Source organism: Plodia interpunctella, chromosome 10 (assembly GCF_027563975.2).
Source record: "Plodia interpunctella isolate USDA-ARS_2022_Savannah chromosome 10, ilPloInte3.2, whole genome shotgun sequence".
NCBI lineage: Eukaryota > Metazoa > Arthropoda > Insecta > Lepidoptera > Pyralidae > Plodia > Plodia interpunctella.
This window is the reverse complement of record NC_071303.1, coordinates 5,940,589-5,959,905: the sequence shown is the minus strand read 5'-3', so window position 1 is coordinate 5,959,905 and position 19,317 is coordinate 5,940,589. Positions and strand designations below refer to the sequence as shown.

General features: G+C 34.8%; 3 protein-coding genes across 5 annotated transcripts; 1 reads left to right on the top strand and 2 right to left on the bottom strand.

The window, feature by feature from the left end:
* Positions 1–44: 44 nt before the first annotated feature.
* l(3)72Dn (lethal (3) 72Dn) lies at positions 45–7,145 on the bottom strand. Of its 2 annotated transcripts, none has more exons than XM_053750598.2 (11): positions 6,914–7,145; positions 6,187–6,566; positions 5,865–6,046; positions 5,426–5,607; positions 4,953–5,108; positions 3,931–4,267; positions 3,632–3,818; positions 3,124–3,347; positions 1,875–2,045; positions 1,139–1,219; positions 45–172 (listed from the first exon to the last, which is right to left on the bottom strand). In XM_053750598.2, the coding sequence occupies exons 1-11, from the start codon at positions 7,012–7,014 to the stop codon at positions 68–70; spliced, it is 2,106 nt and encodes a 701-aa protein (XP_053606573.1). In that variant the 5' UTR covers positions 7,015–7,145; the 3' UTR covers positions 45–67. The 2 variants fall into 2 exon arrangements, with proteins under 2 accessions (XP_053606573.1, XP_053606574.1); XM_053750599.2 differs by having other exon boundaries at positions 6,822–6,919.
* A 1,467-nt stretch (positions 7,146–8,612) lies between these two features.
* LOC128672811 (uncharacterized protein) lies at positions 8,613–16,569 on the top strand. Of its 2 annotated transcripts, XR_008405005.2 has the most exons (5): positions 8,613–8,852; positions 9,108–9,277; positions 12,882–13,091; positions 13,624–15,025; positions 15,252–16,569. XR_008405005.2 is itself a non-coding variant. In XM_053750230.2 (4 exons), the coding sequence occupies exons 1-4, from the start codon at positions 8,810–8,812 to the stop codon at positions 13,906–13,908; spliced, it is 708 nt and encodes a 235-aa protein (XP_053606205.1). In that variant the 5' UTR covers positions 8,613–8,809; the 3' UTR covers positions 13,909–16,569. The 2 variants fall into 2 exon arrangements, 1 of the variants encoding a protein (XP_053606205.1); XM_053750230.2 differs by having other exon boundaries at positions 13,624–16,569.
* Positions 13,623–19,317, bottom strand: LOC128672812 (tubulin polymerization-promoting protein homolog). Its single transcript, XM_053750231.2, has 3 exons — positions 19,182–19,317; positions 18,678–18,959; positions 13,623–18,410 (listed from the first exon to the last, which is right to left on the bottom strand). Exons 1-3 carry the CDS (start codon positions 19,299–19,301, stop codon positions 18,219–18,221), a joined length of 594 nt encoding a protein of 197 aa, XP_053606206.1. The 5' UTR covers positions 19,302–19,317; the 3' UTR covers positions 13,623–18,218.

The following is a 19,317-nucleotide window of genomic DNA, read 5'->3' as shown; positions in this document are numbered from 1 at the left end:
AAATAGGTATGAAATTTAGAGTAAGATAAATAACAAAACATTGATTACTTAAAAGTAATGAATACATTTATTTAAGAGTGACAATTGGCGGCAACTGCGATACAATATTCTCGGGTAGGATCTCCACGATAACTGCTTCGTCGTCCCCGATCCAGTGGAAGTCCGACAGATACTGGAATGTAAATACGATATTTTTAGAAATAGTTTATTTGGAGCATAAAACATAGTACAAAAAGTTACAATATACAACACATTTGTACAATCAAAAAGATCCTTGTCAGCTTGTGCAATTTTTTACAATGAAATAGGGTAGATGACAAATTTTTATTTTGATTACTATTCGAAGGCTCCTATATTATTAGAAACCCCAGTGATAATGACAATACTTGTTTGGACTCGTCCAAACGCTCCGTACTAAATGATACTCAAACGTGACGTCACGATTGTGAAATTATCTAATAATATTATTTTTGCGAAAAAAGTTATGTTTGTTCGACAGCTACCTTAATTATTGCGTTTATTGTGCTTTTTGATAAAAATTGTTTCCAAATTTTAGTATGGTTGAGTTTACATATTTATATTTTTTTGAAATGGACTTTCCTACCAATTTTAAATATTCGTATAATGAACCAGCAGCATTGTTACAGTATATAAATTATCACATTGATCTTAGATATGTCTATTTTACCTAGAGCATACATATTTAATATTACCTAGAGCATAAATATTGAAATAGATAATTTCATAAACCAATCGTTTATTTAATTTATTAGACCCAGTGTTTCTTATATTATATGGCTTATTTAAAAAACAGAATAGTATTTCTACTTGCCAAAGTCACACTGACTCATGACAGTACTTATAAGTATCCTTATCCTTACATACGTATTACAAAACACAGTCCTCTGCCGCGTCTGTCTGTCTGTTTGCGATAAACTCAAAAAATACTGCACGGATTTTCATGCGGTTTTCACCAATAGATTGTGGATTCTTGAGGAAGTGGAAACCGAGGCGAAGCCGAGGCGAGCCGCTCTAGTTAGTAATAAATAAATGTTTATTTCTTCTCATCCACAACCAGAAAAAATATATACAGTTAAAAATAATAACAAAGTTAAAAACGTTGTATTTATATTCTTACCTTTATAGGTATTACTTTGAAAGCCGCATTTTTCTTTTCCCCTTTCGATTGCTTTTTCGATTGCGGTTCATAGTTTTCATCCTGAAACAGAAATATTAAGACATATATGGTAAGTACGAATAAAAAAGTGTTTGATAATTTTCCACTTTTGTTTACAAGTACTTATACTAATAAATATAAAGCCTGTTTTAATTGTAGTCTGCTCATTTCGGGCATTATTCAAGTTGCGTTGGAATTTTTGATACCGTCCAATTAATCACTTGGTCCATATCATATACACATATATACCGTATGCTATCATTGATATTGTGCCGCCGCCGAGTTTTGTCTTCAACCGCGATGTGCACACTATTCGCACACTAAACGTTCAAACCATGTGCAAGTTTCCTCAAGATGTGTACCTTCAACGAAATCAAAGTCATACAATACATGAGTCAGATTGGTATACGAATCTATGCAGCAGGAGTAAGATTCGAACCTGTCAGTTAGTAGGCGGCTCCTTGACTGCTGGACCACCACCAAAGCAGATGTTCCTTTATATGATTTGAATGAGTACCACTACCAAAAAAAAAACTTGAGAGGCCTTCTGATACTTTCAAAATTGGACACATGGTGAGTTTAAAAAGATATTAGCACTACATTCCGTCTCTTTTCGTGTATTTCTAATATGCATTCCTCTTACTTGTGTGAACGAAACGAAATTTATGACGAAGTATATCTTTAGTTTGGTACTGACGGGTTTGCGGTCGAGCACCCAGAGCGAGGTGTCGTCCTTGAAGACGAGCGCGGCGCGCTGCGCGTGCGCACTGACGCCCGACACCGCGCCGCCGCGCGCCCACCACGCCGCCGGCAGGCTGGAATTCAGCCAATCAGAGAACTTCTTCGATACCAGCTCGTATTCTACCACCTGGAAATCATACATGCTTAATTTGTCCGTATAATTAAGTTTGGGTGTAGGTACCTTATGGGCAGTTTATTTTGTTTATGTTTTTTCATAGCTTTCAAATAGAAGTTTACAAAAACATGCGTAACTACAATCGACCGATAAGGTACCTTAAGCCGTGGAACATGATTGATTGAAATAGAGTGAACTAAAAGGAGGATGTTGCATGCCAATGGTCTGACAATAGATGATGATGACTATGCGTAGGGGATATAAAAGTAGGAAAATGGGCCTTAGGCTCCAACGCTTAACAGCTTAAGAAGCAACTGGAAAAACGCTCAGAGAGATCATAAAACTGTATTATAGTCTGTATATAGGTAATATATAAAAATGTGAGCAGTCGTAGAGGCAATCTAAGCAGAAATTAATATCCAATGAATGAATAGAGAGTATTACTGCACATTTAGCCCACCAGAGCACAGCACTGTATGTTAGGTACACAAAAGCTTTGCCGACTTTTGCTATGTCGATTAAAACGTTTATTTTAGGGTACTTTATTAATCCTTTCATTATGTAAGCATTCGTTTGTGAAAATATACAACAATGTAACATATTCGGGTGCCGACGCACGCTGTAAAATTTTCAAACCAGTAAACAGTCGAAAAGAAGCTTGGAACACTTCACACGTGAAGACTTATTAAAATATGGACTTTATACAGGTAAGATCTTCAGTCAAAATCAAGTTTATATCAGTTTATGACCAAAGTTGACCAAATATTGCAGAACATAACCTAAAATAGTGTTATTATATTCAGGATAATCCACTAAATCCTTCCTTTTTCCTTAAAACTCGCATCACGATTGCGTAGAAGGTATTTTGGTAGTAAATCTACAACAATATTGAAACATGTTTGTGTACCTTAGTTGTACCAGTAGCGCCATCTGCGCTGAGCTTTGCGTAATATGCCCTATTAAATTAAATCAGATTAAATTTATATTGTTTTTGTAGTGTTAGTTTAACATAAAAACATGCACAGGTTTCATTCTGAGTTATTAACAATAAATTTCAAGCAAGGTAGGCAATACGAAAGATATATTTTACCTTTTGATCAACATAAGCAACAATAAGGTTATCTCGAGCACTATCCACAGTGAGCGCCGACGGCAGACATTTGTACGTCGGCAGCGTGACGTAATGCTCAAACTTATGTTCGCCTTTCGTGAACACTACTATGGCGCCTACCGTGTCGGCTAACACCAAATATATTTTGCCCGCTGCGGTGTTTTTAGATATGTAAAGATGTAATATGGATGAAGTTTTTAAATCTGAAATACATTAAAACTATCAGTGAGAATGCATATTATCTTCAAAATAAATAAATATTCTCAAGAAAATAATAATGTCGGTACGGCAAAGCGATAATTGTTCAAACTAAATACCTACATACAAAACGAGTAGGTAAGAAACATTCATCAGTTCCCTAAATTATAAGCCGTTTTCTTTTAACATCAATCAAATGAAGCTTTTTGTCAGATTCCTTTTTCTTCAGAATAAACCTCACCTAAAACTAAAATGTTCTTTAAATTAGAGCAATATTACTATATCTCACGTTTCTGTATGTTGATAGTTTGCACGACGGTGGCACCAGCTAGCGAGTCCACGTGCAAGATGTACAGTGTTCCAGCGTTATGTACCGCCATGTAGAGGGAATCTTCAGTGAAGGTCACGCGGTCGCAAGTCGGCGGGAGACCGTTCAATATCATTTTAGATATAGATGTGTTTGTCTGATCGTCATCCTACAAGACAAAAAAAAATAGATAGGTTTTTGTTAATCAATTTACTAGGTTGTACTTCCATTAAAATGTTTTATCCAAAAAATTAAATTAAGTTTACAAATGCTTTACTTACAGTTTCTAATTTAAGCATTCTTATGTTACTATCAGTTGAATACACAATGAATTCTCCAGTAGGGGACAGCTCACAACACCGCAACTGCTTTTTGCCTTTTGTTTGAATTGAAACCAACTTTAAAGGGTTCTCGACTAGTTTCAATTTCCTCCTTTCTTTATTTAAAGCCATGTTTGCTTTATTCAAAATATCTATTCTGGAATCTTCTTCTGTGTTTGAATTTGTGTTGTCCTTGCTTCCCAAATTTTCATGTCTATTGATGTTATCAAACAAAACTTTACCATTCTGATTGGTGGCAAAAGTTCCCAATTTCCATACTTCCAAATGTTTATTGTATCTGAAAAAAAAAGTAACAATGTGAATATTATTAAAGTAACATCTTTGACCGAGTGAGTGATGCGAGCGAGGTCTACCATTCTACTAGGAGCAAAAATATATTTTTTGTATGTATGTTTGTAACGCGATTTTTGTATGTATATTTCGAACTGTTGGTCTGATTTTGATGAAATTTAAAAGATATGTAGGATCTATCAATAGAATTTTTAAGTTCGTAGGGCATCAAAATCGGTTAAGTCGTTTTTGAAATATTCACAATTTTGTAAAAATTCATTAAAAAATTATTGTGTCTGCGAGGTCTAGTTCTTGGCCAACAACTAGTTATTGAGTTGAGTCATGTAATCACAACATTTTAAATTGTATTATACCTATTAGTGGCCTGCCCATATTTTTTTAAATTTTAAAGATCTAAGCATACATAGGGACAGACAGGTAGTGGAAATCGACTTTGTTTAATACTAGGTATTGATTAGACTTTGTGCTTAGCTCCTGTGGGAATTTTGGAATAAAAAGTACCCTATATGATATTCTAGGATATATTCTGCCCGTGAGCCAAGTTTAATCGCATTTCATAGTCGATTATGTGTGATTTAGTGACAAACATCCTCACACTCATCCAAACTTTCGTATATACAATATTATAATAGCATTGACAATTGAGACTTATTATGTTATCATATTTGTACCTCAGTAAAAGGAGTTTTTTCTTTGCACAAACAGAAGACCTTGGTGCTGGTATCATGTGTGGGATCCTCATCACCCACTTTGGAGGGTAGCTGGACAGTGTCAAGTATCCGTCCACACCAACTGATATCAACTTGTTATCTTTATATACCAAGGCCCTGAAACATAATGTGAATAAATTCCCAAGAAACATTTTACTTGATTTTAAATCACTGCATCTAAAGTCCTATACATTTAACAACAATTTTGGTCTTAAACATATACATTACTTCAACGTGATTTCAACTGATTTGAATGTAAGTTACAAAATAAATAAGGTAACAAAACCCCTCCATTTGTGACATTTATATCTTTTTTTTTGTTGAGCTATGGTGGCATAAAATGGTGAGATATGGTGGAAAGTATAAAAATTTGAGTTAGTGACATGATTGTTATAACAATGAAAACATATTACAACTTCCAAAATATATCTCACCTCACATCATGCTCATGAATATGCCTCTGGAAATGTTTGACCCACTGCGCCCCTGCTTGCTTATTGTCAACCTTGATAAAGTTTGTTAGAACTGGATCTACTCCACTGCAATAAAGACTCTTTTCATCATCTGATACTGTTATTGACAAAATATCAGCTTTGTGTGTTGAATATGACTCAATCTGAAAGAAAAATTTTTATGGTTGAACTTTTTTACAGTCATGTATAATTTATACATGACTGTATAATTATACATGACTGTAAAAAAGTCTGATATAGATTTACCTAGATTTTTTTGTACAACTAAATTTAGTTGTACAAAAAAATCTAGGTAAATCTATATCGAAAATGTGAAAAGAACAGTATAGAAAATATTTTACAAATAATTATAATTTGATAGTAATATAAAAATTTTCATAAAATAAAAAAAGTATAGCACCTGTTCTCCAAGAGTTCCATCCCAGAAAGTAAGCCGTCCATGGCTATCTCCTGACACTAACATATTGTCAGCCAGTACTGCAAGGCACCACACTATAGTGTCCTTGCCCCTTCTACTCACAGTAATGCGGCTAATGGCATACCCAGTCTTAACATTCCAGACTCGGATTGTATTAATTGAACCTGAAATTCAAATGAAAAGCAATAATTACAATACTAGTAGGAAAACACAGTATTTTACAAATAAATTGCTAACCCTTTAGTGGACAAAAACATTTATTATTAATGTGTCCACTAAAGTGTGCATTTGTGAATTAACATACCTGTGGCTAGTATATTTCCCGCACTGTTAAATTTACAACACATGATTCTACCCTCTTGCTTATCAAATAATTTTTGGTAAACAATATCATCATTTTCCACATTATACAAATTCACATAGCCCTGTTCTGTTCCCACAGCTACAGTAGTATTGTCAGAATTCACATCTAAACACCATGCAGCATACCCAGTGAGTAAAACTGTGGCTTTCACACATGACCTTTCTAAATCCCATTCAACTAGTGCTCCTCCAAGACCAGTCGACAGTAATCGATTGTTCACCCACCCCAAAGCTTCCACAGATCCATTTTCTACACCAGGTATGAATTTAATCAAATAAGGAGCATATGCCAGATCCCATATTTCAATTGAAGCATCTCCTCTGGAAAATTTTGTTTATTTTAATTAAAAAGTACTACCACGAAAAAATATAAAGATACTACAGTCTAATTGTATCTGGACCTGCGTGAACTGTGAAAAGTCGAAAACTCTTCCAGTTCCCGTTTCACCATCTCACGCAAGTACCGTTACTTTAATATAGTTAGGTTAGGACAATGGTAGGTCCCTAGCCGATACACCAATTATAAATTCAATGATTGTCTTACAAACTGTATTAGAACATAAAAAGTGATTTCACCTACAGATCGCCAGGTCCAAATTCAATTTGACCGAGTACATAGTACAATAATTCAATTGTTTTTTGGAGATGTTTTGTATCTGTAAACTAACCTTGCAATAGCAATCTGTTTCTTTGTTCTATTATAAGACACACAATTAATCAATTCAGGTTTTGGGTTATAATAACGTACTCTGTGCACTTTACTAGCCATTTGTAAATTCTTTGAGTAAATTAAATTTGCAAAAGAATGCCGAAAATCATATCTTATAAACAACAAAAAGTTCAAAAACACATGTCCACAAATGTCAATTCTCAAAGTTTGGACATCAAATACACAAGGTTGTCAAATGTGACTTGTGTTTGTGACAGTTTAATGTCAGTTCCAGTTCCACACTGTCGTATCGCCGAACTCAGATGCGAATGCGTGAACATTGCGTAGGTATTTAGTATGAGCGCTTTTATATACCGCAATGAAAAACCAGCAATGTTTACCGAATCTGCCAATGGTTGGCAAACTGTTCGACGACATTGGGGAGCCGGGGTAACAAAACTACATGGGGAGAGGAGAGGCCCTTGTCAACATATACGCATTTTACATATACATTTTATCAAGCAATTATGGTACAGAGTGTTAAATATATGTTTTTCTACTATGTTTTTGCATTTGACGAGAAGGACAAACATATTTTGCTTATTGCTTATTTATGGTAACACCTGCAAAAGTAGGTACGTGCCATGTCCGCCATTTTATGCGACGGGTTTCGTGGTAGTTTAGCTGTCAACAGGTTGTGTTTCTTTAGAGAAAATTAAGATTTTCGACATAATTACGCAAAAATCTACTTGAAATTACGTGGTAGTGTGAGTAGAGCAATATGGCTAAGTGTTCTATAGTGATGGCCAAAACAAAAATCGACTTCGAATGACGCTTCATAGGTTAGTTGGTACATAGTACCTACTTAGCGAAAACTAACTAGTTTTCGCTAAGTACCAGGTAGGTCCCATAACTATGGGACCTATCCAGATTGACATTTTATCGTAATCACCTATATTTCAAATTTCAACGAAATCCTTAGCGCCGTTTTCGAAAACGCGATCACAAATATATAAATTATTCGTTTAGTAGAAAAGATAGGGTAAAATTTTAAAAACTAGGTGGGTAAATTTTACCTACCTATCCTAAATTACCTATACCCAAGAGAAACTTTGTAGCTGCATCCCTAACAGTGGCAGCCATTTTAGTCGACGATTGCAGTATAGGTATCAATATCTTGTAGACGTACCTATTTCCACTTCTATTTTCACTTATATTTTCTTTAGTCATTGAGGTGGAACCATAAGTATTGTATTTAGTAAGTACTTCATATGCCTATATTCTCATGCCATAAGTAGAGCCAGAGCTAGATAGGAGAATTTTTAAGTTCAACGGCGATTTTCTAAAATATTTCATCGTTAAAATTATTTTGATTTTAACAATCTATATGCACACATTTCATTGAAAAAAGGCGAGTGCTGCGGTCATCATAGGTGACTGACTTCTAGGTGTGAACATTTTGTATGAAAAAAAAAAGGCATTTAGGTTTCCGAATTCGGATTCCTGATTAGGTTCGGCAACCTAATGTGTGCGACCGCGCTTTCTGCCAGCAAAAGATGAAACGTGTGCTAACAAGCACACTGTCCCGTTTCTTCTTTAGTATTTCTAATAAGCAATTCTCTCTCTTGTATGAGCGAAGTGAGATAAATAGGGTATGATCCGCAGTCTATAGTTTTCAATGTCTACATTTCCAATCACAAACTCCTATTGACACTGATTGTCACTATATTAGCGTTTTGTATGACATGTCAGTCAAGTGAAGAAAGAAAGAAAAAAGAAATGCATAATTGCGAGTGAATTTGTTTTGTGCACGTTTAAATGATTTAGGATCGTGAAATTTGTGGTATCTGCTATAGTAAGAAACTTATAGCATCTGTTTAAATTATCCGACAACAAGATTTTGTAGGTACTAAACATGGGTGATGGACAAAGCGAAAATCAACCCTTGTTGAGAGATGGTAAGTGGATTTATTAGTTGTTTTGACAGTCGATGATTCACCTAATTCTGATCTAAACATTGATTAAGTTTTCCTACTTGCTACTTAGTCCATTAAGATAATTATGTATGGATATTTTTAGCAAACCTGTTTACTATTTGAATGTTGTGTAATGTCAAATAGAATTGGTAGGTACCTATTAATGTTTGTTACATGAACCTTTGTATGTTACTTAGTATGTTGGGTAGATATCTAATTAATTACTTTCTTCTACAGAGGAAGTGAACGTAAGCACGATATCGCCGATTGGTCCTGATGAGCTGCCACCGCCGTATCAGCAGGCTGGGTTGCCCATGGTAACATGTCGCGTGTGCCAGGCTATGATTGATATCTCTGGAAAGAGAGAGCAGCATGTTGTAAAATGTTCTGAATGCAATGAAGCCACAGTTAGTACCTATCATATTAATATTTGACTTTGAATAAATTTGTTTATAGCTAGCTAGGTAACTATTTATTTTCTCAAGTTACTTTTACAGTTACTTTTACTTTTTTAGGTTTTCACTTCACCAAACTTAACACAGATGTCAATATATGCAAGCAAAAAGTTCATTATATGCAAGCTTCTTTTTAGGGCAGGAAAAAACTGTGTGGAATGCCAATGGGCGGCTAAAACATACTCTTGAAGTTAAAACATTCTTACAAGAAAACAGTGTGGACATACTTATTATATCTGAAACACACTTTACAGACAAAAGTCACATCATAATACCGAATTATAAATTTTATTACACAAACCACCCAGATGGAACTGCACATGCTGGATCCGGGATACTTATCCGGACAAATATCCGGCACCATATCACTCAACCGTATTGTACAGATAAAATACAGGCAACAAATGTAGTGATTGAAGACACCATTGGACCTTTAACAATATCAGCACTGTATAGTCCACCAAAACATAAGTTAAAAGAGAAAGACTACATTGACTTCTTTGAAACACTTGGAAATAGGTTTATAGCTGGCGGAGACTACAATGCCAAGCATATAGATTGGGGATCACGAGTCACAACACCTAAGGGACGCCAGTTATTGCTCGCAAGCCGAGTGCTAAATCTAAGCATTGTCTCTTCCGGGAAACCTACATACTGGCCTACAGATAAGAAACGCCATCCCGATATGGTTAACTTCTGCGTGGTAAAGGAATCCCTGAAACCTACATAACTGCAGAATCGTGTCTCGACCTATTATCGGATCACACACCAGTTATAGTGACTCTCAAAAAGGTAGTGACTAAAAATCGAAGCCCATGTAGATTACACAGCCACAAAATGAATTGGAACCTATTCCAGAGACTAGTATCATCTACCATAGACACAAAACTACCCTTGAAAACAGACAATGATATAACATTGGCTATTGAATATTTCAATAACTGCGTTCAAACTTCTGCATGGGAAGCAACACCAACCCAGAAACAAATTTCACCAACTTCCTGTTCCCAAACTATCCAAGATAAAATCTCTGAAAAACGCTTGGCTAGAAAGAAATGGCAGCAAATAAATAAATAAATAAATATATTAGGACAAATCACACAGATTGAGCTAGCCCCAAAGTAAGTTCGAGACTTGTGTTATGGGATACTAACTCAACGATACTATATTTTATAACAAATACATATATAGATAAACATCCAAGACCCGGGCCAATCAGAAAAAGATCATTTTCCATCATGACCCGACCGGGGATCGAACCCGGGACCTCTCGGTTCAGAGGGAAGCACTTTACCACTTCGCCACCGAGGTCGTCAATCGATCGAAAATCGATCTTGGACATGTGTTCATAATGCAATGGATTCGAAGCTTATACAAACAAGTACAATAAAAGTACTGATTTATGGAGAGGACAAGTCAATGGATCAAAAAGCAGACTAGACACCCTGAAGATAAAAAAATATTTAATGGCCTCACCGCAAAACTTAAAAAGGCTGCTTCTCGAATATAAAAACCAATATGTTCAAAAACATCTGTTGAGTCTGGACTCAACAGTAGCCTCAGATTACTCTCTTTGGAAAGCAACGAGGAAACTGAAGCAGCCAAATGTATATCAGCCACTGCCGCGAAATCCTGACAATACATGGGCAAAGAGTGATCTGGAGAAAGCGCAAACATTTGCAAATCATCTGAGAGAAGTGTTTAAGCCAAACGCCGGTGACGTTCCAAATGACAATTTAAATGATATCAATAAATCCTTACATGAAACATATCAGCTGGATCCACCCATTGAGCGGTTTACCAAAACTGAAGTTAGAAGCGCAGTCCTCAATTTGGATCAACATAAGGCACCTGTTTATGATCTCATAACTGCAAAGCTATTGAAAGAATTACCTGAGGAGGGCGTAATGGTATTGACACAGATATACAATGCAATTCTCTGGAAGTCTTTTGTCCCACCTCAATGGAAAGTCGCCCAGATTATTATGATACTCAAGTCAGGAAAGAATGCCGAAGACCCAAAATCTTATCAGACCCAAAATCTTATCGTCCCATAAGTCTTCTACCAGTAGCCTCAAAAGTTTTAGAAATACTATTCCTGAGTAGATTGAATCCAATTCTCAGTAAAAGGAAAATTATCCCAAACCATCAGTTCGGCTTCAGGCACGGAAATGCCACATTAGAACAAATTCACAGGCTCGTGGATAGTATACACGACTGCTTTGAAAGTAAGAAATACTGTTCTGCGGCATTCTTGGATATTTCGCAGGCCTTCGATCGAGTGTGGCATGATGGCCTACTCTTCAAAATAAAAGAAATGCTCCCAATAAATCATTTTCTATTCCTAAAATCATATTTATATCAACGCCACTTCTTCGTTAAATCTGGTGAAGATGTTTCCAACCTAGAAGAAATTCAGGCGGGGCTTCCCCAGGGTAGGGTTTTGGGCCTACCCTTTACATTTTATTGACGTCAGATTTGCCACTAACTGATGGTGTCAAGATGGGCACTTTTGCTGACGATACTGCGCTTTTATCTGTTGATGAAGACGCATCCAAAGCTTCGGGCCTACTACAGAAAAGCCTTGATGGTATCTCGTCTTGGCTCAAAAAATGGAAAATTAAAGCCAATGAAACGAAATTCATCCATGTAACATACAGTCTGAGGAAAGAAAATTGTCCACCCGTTACCCTAAATGACGTCAGTATACCGCAGGCTCAGGATGCTAAGTACCTGGGTCTTTATTTAGATAGAAGACTTACTTGGAAGAAACACATTTTTACAAAGCGTAAAGCTCTCAGTTTGCAATTTCGAAAATATTATTGTATGCTTAATCGGAAATCCAAGTTATCACTGAAAAAGTGCTTGTATATAAATGTATAATAAAACCAACATGGACGTTTGGAATACAACTTTGGGGTACATTGGCAAACTCAAATTTCTCAACTCAAAGAGATCTTACAACGATTCCAATCAAAAATGCTACGAACTAAAGTGGATGCCTCTTGGTATATAACAAATGCACAATTACATCGGGACCTAAATATCCCCACAGTCATGGAGGAAATTAAAAACAGAATGCCAAAGTACAAGGACCGTCTATTAAACCATACCAATGAGCTTGCAGCGGGTCTCATGAAGCCGAGAGTGGTTTTTTCCAGACTAAAGAGAAAATCGATCTTGGACATGTGTTCATAATGCAATGGATTCGAAGCTTATACAAACAAGTACAATAAAAGTACTGATTTATGGAGAGGACAAGTCAATGGATTTGGACCAATAACTGCTTAGATACCATAAAAATATTGTTTAATGTCATAATCGGACAGATTACAATAATAAGAGGAAGAAAAAAAAATATGCAAGCTTCTTTTTAGGGCAGGAAAAAACTATCCATTTATTTAGTTACTGCCAAAGTTTAGCAAACTGTCTGCTAATAGTATATAGCTGGCAATTATAGAGGCTAGATTAAAGCACATTATTCAGCAGAGGCAACATTTAATTTTATTAAATTAATATATCTGCTAACTTTAACATATATGTAAATTGTTCACAGCCTATAAGGAATGCTCCACCAGGGAAGAAATATGTGCGTTGCCCTTGCAATTGTCTGCTCATCTGCAAGTCATCATCCCAGCGCATTGCCTGCCCTAGAGCTAACTGCAAAAGGATCATCAATTTAGCACCATCCCCTGTTACACCCCCAATACCTATATTACCAGGCATGTGTAGAGTTATTTGTGGACACTGCCAGGATACATTTTTGGTAAGTTTTTTTATCAAATATAGGTACTTAGGTCTAGATCTTTTTCAACTGTAAAAATATTAAATTATAATCGAAAAAGATTGTTGAACAGTCAAGTATTGCAATATATGAAATCTAAAGGCATATATCATTAGGAGCGGACTGCAAATGATTAGAACTGGCTATGACTGATGATGATGTTTATATAAACATTACTATAACATGTTGCTTAATAATTCAACAATAATTTCTATCTTAAGATAAAGTAATACATCAAATATCTTTGCCAGTTAATATGAGGAACAGTTGTATTTACCCAAAAAATGTTCATTAAAGCTAAATAAATAATTAACAGGTTCATTATTATGACTGCAAAGATGGTAACAAGGAGTGTAACAATCTAGAACAATAAAAATAATTTGCAGTGCATATCCTGTGTATTGGCAGTAGTATTGATGTATGTTTAATTACTTTGCTCTTTGGACATAACTGTTTATTGTGAGCTCGTTGATATTATGTGCATTGTTGCTTCATTGCATTCTCGTAATTCCAGTATCAGTTACTGAAGAACGCGCCGGTGCGATGCCCGCACTGTCGGAAAGTGTCGTCTGTGGGTCACCGTATGGCTCGTGTCCGTGGAACGGTATTCGCTGTACTCTCATTCATATTCTTGGCCATCGCACTCGGCGTCACTCTTGGTACGCTGTCTGCAGCTAAGGATCACGGCAGTGGAGTCTACATTGCTTATGTGGGAGCATTCTTAGTTGCATTTCTACTGGGTAGTCGTGCTGTCTACTATTTTGCCATGAAAGTAAGCACAATCGAAGGCCCCATGTAAGTTCAGGTACCGTATATTGTTATTGTGATAAAATTTTTATGACTAGGGTATATTACTAATAAATATCTCAATTCCATATGTATAGAATTATAATACATATTTGGTTTTGTACCAAATATCTAGAATAATATAGGTAGTTGCATTATTTTCTTGCAAAATGTATGCGTCTGACTATTTTACTGCTATTATTAGACTCCATTTCATCTGAAATGTAACGAATTGTATTTTATACTTAGTAAATTTCTAAAACCTATCAAGAAAAAAAAGTCTATAAGATATGCATATTATAATGACAATTTCGTTATCATATACTATGTCAAGTTGAAACATCTGTGCCGGACTCAATATAAAATTCCAATAGCTCAATAGTATCATGGATCTGTAAATTTTTATGAAGCGAGGTTTAAACTAGGACTAAAACTTGTAGTATATGCAGACAACAAAATATTATATTATTTATAAATCCTTCAAAAATATATTATTTTGCTTAAATATATACAAGTTTTATTGGAAACATGCACATGTGTGTTGTTAGCTTTGATGTCTTAGCTACGTATAGTAAATTGACAATGTTTATGCTATTGAATAAAAAGCTTAAATATGTAATCGAATGCAGTTAATCACATTAATCAAAATAATTATCAATGTTGCCATTTTTTCAATGGGCTGTTGTAAAATATCCAAATTATTTTTTGTAAATTAGTCTATTTGTATTACATTGTAACGCATGCCTTAATCCGGAATATCTGTATTGAACTAAGTAAATTTTGCGATGATTACATAAAATCCTCATATACGAATTTTAATACTTAGTCAAAGTAACCAAATATTAACATTATAAAATGTCTTAAAAAATAGAACTGTTCTGTTCCTCCATTCCGAATATCATAACATACATTTTCTATAAATAAAATAGTGTTTTTCTTTGCACAAAGAGCTGCCGTGTAAGTTATAAAATCAATAAGTAATTAATAAATAACTTTTGTTCGTGTGGACTCAGTGGCTGTAGGGCTAATTTCATTTCATGTTATTGGAAATTTTAATAAATAAAATCTGCCCCACTTGAAACTACCTACAACTTGATCTTCACGTAAAATCGCCAGGCCACCTAATAGAGGTTAATAGGGTGGATCTCCGAGCGTTTCGAACGCTGCGGCCGCGCGTCATGTTATTTTTCAAATTTTAACAAAGACAAGAATCAGTTTTACTATCTTAATTTAAAATCATTAATGTGTATTGTGATTAATGTCAATTCTAATGATTGATTTTGGAAATGATTGCTTCCTCAAGAAAATTAACGGATAATAATGACGGCGAGGCCGCAGCGGTCGGAACGCTCGGAGATCCACCCAATAGATTTATGATATCAGAGATTCCGAATATTAAACCGGTTTCTTATGTAAATGTGTTAGGTAGATTAATTTTACCAAAAACCAAAAGCGAGTTTTTACAAGCATATATTAACAACGCCGCCTGGTGGCTAACAGCCGGAGTCACACAGGCTTATATATCGGCTCACTTCGATCCCACAGAACCCTTCGTCAAATTGACGTTTGCTAACAAAACTGGCACGAAGGCCTCGTGCTTTTTAAATAATCTTATGTTAGATGATAAACTTACTTATGTTTTTAACATTTGAAATTGGTTTCTCGAATTAGTATATTGAATTTTCATTTATTCTTGAGACCCATGTTTATTATTAATACTTAAAATATCAGTACCATAAATCCCAGACAGACAGATCTCTATATAATTTTATCTATACAAATATAGAAGATGCTTTCAGCTGAAGCAATACAATGTCATGTGCCTAAATCAATATACTCTATTATGTGTTAATGGACTAGTCTGTTATAAGTTTTCGTTTATCAGCTTTATCCCATTAAGTATCATTAAAATTGCCTAGTTTTTGTTTTTTTTTTTAGTGCGATAAAAAGCATAGTTTAGAAATATAGATACGAAATTAAATACTTATAAAATGTAATATTAATGTTGTATTTTTTTATAATGTTACACCTATTTTAATTTTAGCAACTTTTAGTTAACATAAACATAACTGTTGCAACTAACAGTTCAGAGAAAATAGGAAAAAAAAGTTGTATAATGCGGGACCATCTTGACATGACCCGATAGTTGTGATTGCGACTTACAAGGTATTTCCGAAGCGTCTATATTATTTTCTATTTGGGAATTCATACATTCTCAGAAGACAGATTTCATTCATACAGGAAGGGTTGCAACTTAACCATAGAGCTCAAGCAGCTTCAAAATTAGCTCGAGCTAATTTTTGGTTAAAGTACTGACATACTGATAGATTTTTATGATTTTACTGCATACAACTACACATAACATTATTATCTTTAGTATGTATCATTTATAAAATTATAGATATGATAGGAAGAGTCGAGTCGTAAATAGGAAAACGTCGCCCAATGGAAATTACATTTTATTTGTTTTAGATGTGATAATTTTATTTTGTAAATTTATCTATATAATGTTTAGAACATTCTGTGAAACTAAGACTTGAAAATATGTAGAACATTCTATGCAGTATGTAAAATTATTAGTAGATATCATGTAATTATAATATTTTCGTAAAATAGTAGGCTTTACACATGTATTTTTAGTTTTTAAGTTGAATAAAATGGTATCTATTGAACATAATTTTATTGTATCCGTTAATTTCTTTGTCTAGGCTAGATATAAATATACATAGGCTAGATATAATATACTACATCAAAAGGAAATATTTAATAAGTACTTTTGTTATGTTACTGGTTTGCTGTTATTTAACTTTATGGGAAGCAAACTTTATTATATTATTGGTTTTCTCTGTTTATTGCAAACAGTATTGTTTATTATCAACTCAATATATAAAATGATAATCAAAATAGGTGCATACTTAATACTCTTCTCTGTAATGTAATAGTCCAGACAAGGCCGCTACTGCTACTCGTAAAGGGAAAAAATAAAAATATAAAATTAAACCTGTTTATTTATAAACAATAGTTTATTAATTTAAATACATAATATGTATTGTACATGCAATTTTTATAATCATTCGTGTGTATTTAATGTACCTACAAATTTTATTAGGTTCAAAATAATTATATTGAAGATACAAAATATAATAAAACAACGAACAATAGTAATTATACAATTAATTTATTATCACGAAGATTAAATTGTAATTAAATTTTGAAAGAATTGTGCTTTTCTTCAAGTTTGGTTGGTACCTACATGGGCTTTTTATTGCCGAACTTATAGTAAATCTTGGCATAACTTATTATTTAATCATAGAAATGAAAACATATACTTACGTAAATATTTTTTTCAATGTGAAATGTATGCCTTCTAGCGACAGTAAAACTATACAGATAGGTTTTAAAAATAAACTATATAGGTATAATTCGCAAACAAATTCTCGTGAGAAAGAAGTTAAATATTGCTACATAGCGGAGCAATAGCAATATTCAACGTTTACGTACACAGGAAATGTTACCATTTTATTATTGATTTGTAAGCTTCTAGGTAGTCTATGTAGCAAATGTGAACATGCGCATGCATAATCTTACCTAAATGTAAAGATATTTTTAATATTCAATATTTTGTATTTATAATAAGTTGGGTTCATCTTAAATATAAGATGAACCCAACTTATTTCAACCATATTACATACGTAATTCTAATCTATAGGTACTACGGATACGGACTCGTACGACTAGACATAGAATTAGGACGAAACTTAAATACCGCGAGATATTTATGTTGAAAAAATATGTAATTAATCTTACTTTAAACATCATAATTACATATATACGAAGGAATGTTGTATATAATTATATTTTAGGTTATTATGATTGTGGTGTGGTGTTTCGTGGTGCCATACCATTTTATAACTATTATATTGAAAAAATAATTTTATCACTTTGTCACAATGGTGCATTTAAGCAAGGGATTCCAACACACCCACTGTGGGATCTATCTGCTACCGTCCTTTGAATTGAAAACGAAAAACATCAAACCTAATCATTTATGCAGTTAATTTTTTATGTCTTTTATTGGCCACTTGGCTTAAATTCTATTACTTGAAATTTTAGTAAAATTCATTCAGCAGATCGATCACACATCGTACCTCATCATTTACAATGCACCATAGAACATAAATCTTCATAAAAATAGGGCGATATAACTCTGTGACTTAGACCTTGAGATACCTACACATTTTTGGACATACATGATTGAAATATTTTTGATAAGTAATATGTAGGTAGGTATAGTGCACAAAACTTGTGGTCCCTATGGGGTGGCTAGTGGCTTTTGTCGTACGTGTCTTTATGTTGATACCCCGAGACATAGCCGGAACCGTCGACGAGGTCCTTCCTGCCCGCAATGCCCTTGCCCTTGCCTGTCTCGTCAAATCGCTGCTTGTGGGAGCCGGTGTACTTGCTGGTGTCTGTCAGGCGGTCGACGGCCGCCGCGGCTGCTGGAGATTTTGTGACCTGGAAATGTATTAATTGTTTAACACTTCACCTTCCTAACATTGTGGTTGACGAAGTATTCAATTCAGTCAGGTACTTTTTATTTCAAACACATTCCCTTCGTTCACGTTTCATAACTACGTAGATAGTTATGGAAAAGGACTTTCTTTTGCTGTTTCATAACAAGTTATCAAAGCACACTTGACTAGCTGTAGCTAGCTCAAGAAATTCTTGATAGGTAGTTCATAAACAATACAGGTCTCTTGTTAAGTTCATAATAAAACTTACATGAGATGAAACCCCTGGTTGACCACAAGTTGTTAATTTCTTCTTTATATCCTCGAGTTCCACCTTTTTGCTTTTCGCTAAGTCGTCGAGGAACTTCTGGTAATCTTCGACGCCAACTTTCAGGGACTTCAGTTTCTTGAAGTGTATGGCGGTGTCTGTGGTGGTGATCTTCTTGCCGTCTATCACTTTGGCCTGTTTCATCCATTTATCGCTTTGTGAAAGAGTTATTTGTTTTCCATCGGATTTCGGGTCGCCGAACTTCGAGAAAGCTTTGAAAGCATCCTGTAAACCATTAAAATTTGAGAAGACGTTACGTTGACGACGACAGATTGTTACGTCAGTAGAAAATGATGCTTTGGTGAAGGTGTTTACTTTTTCTGCTGCATACATTATTGAGTAGATGCTGCATACATTATTGAGTAGATGTTCATTTTACATGGGATTTGAACCCACGACCACTACAAAGTAGTATGAGTAGTAGTTATGTTGTAGGCAGATATATACCTTGAAAGAGACTGCATTGTCTCCGCTGGACGTTCCGTTGGACGCGCCCGGAGCACTCCCGTTCTCAAGCTTGACGTCCTTTACCTCCTGCGTCACCTGTTCCACTACTGCCTCCGACATTTTCACTTGTAATTTA

What these genes read in the sequence shown, in the direction of transcription:
- LOC128672811 (XM_053750230.2), top strand. Translation starts at nt 8,810, where the DNA reads ATGGGTGATGGACAAAGCGAAAATCAACCCTTGTTGAGAGATG. An exon ending in TCAACCCTTGTTGAGAGATG is followed by an intron (nt 8,853 to 9,107) that starts GTAAGTGGATTT and finishes TTTCTTCTACAG; the next exon opens with AGGAAGTGAACGTAAGCACG. An exon ending in ACTGCCAGGATACATTTTTG is followed by an intron (nt 13,092 to 13,623) that starts GTAAGTTTTTTT and finishes TCGTAATTCCAG; the next exon opens with TATCAGTTACTGAAGAACGC.
- LOC128672812 (XM_053750231.2), bottom strand. Translation starts at nt 19,301, where the DNA reads ATGTCGGAGGCAGTAGTGGAACAGGTGACGCAGGAGGTAAAGGACGTC. An exon ending in ACAATGCAGTCTCTTTCAAG is followed by an intron (nt 18,960 to 19,181) that starts GTATATATCTGC and finishes AATGGTTTACAG; the next exon opens with GATGCTTTCAAAGCTTTCTC. An exon ending in AACCAGGGGTTTCATCTCAT is followed by an intron (nt 18,411 to 18,677) that starts GTAAGTTTTATT and finishes ATACATTTCCAG; the next exon opens with GTCACAAAATCTCCAGCAGC.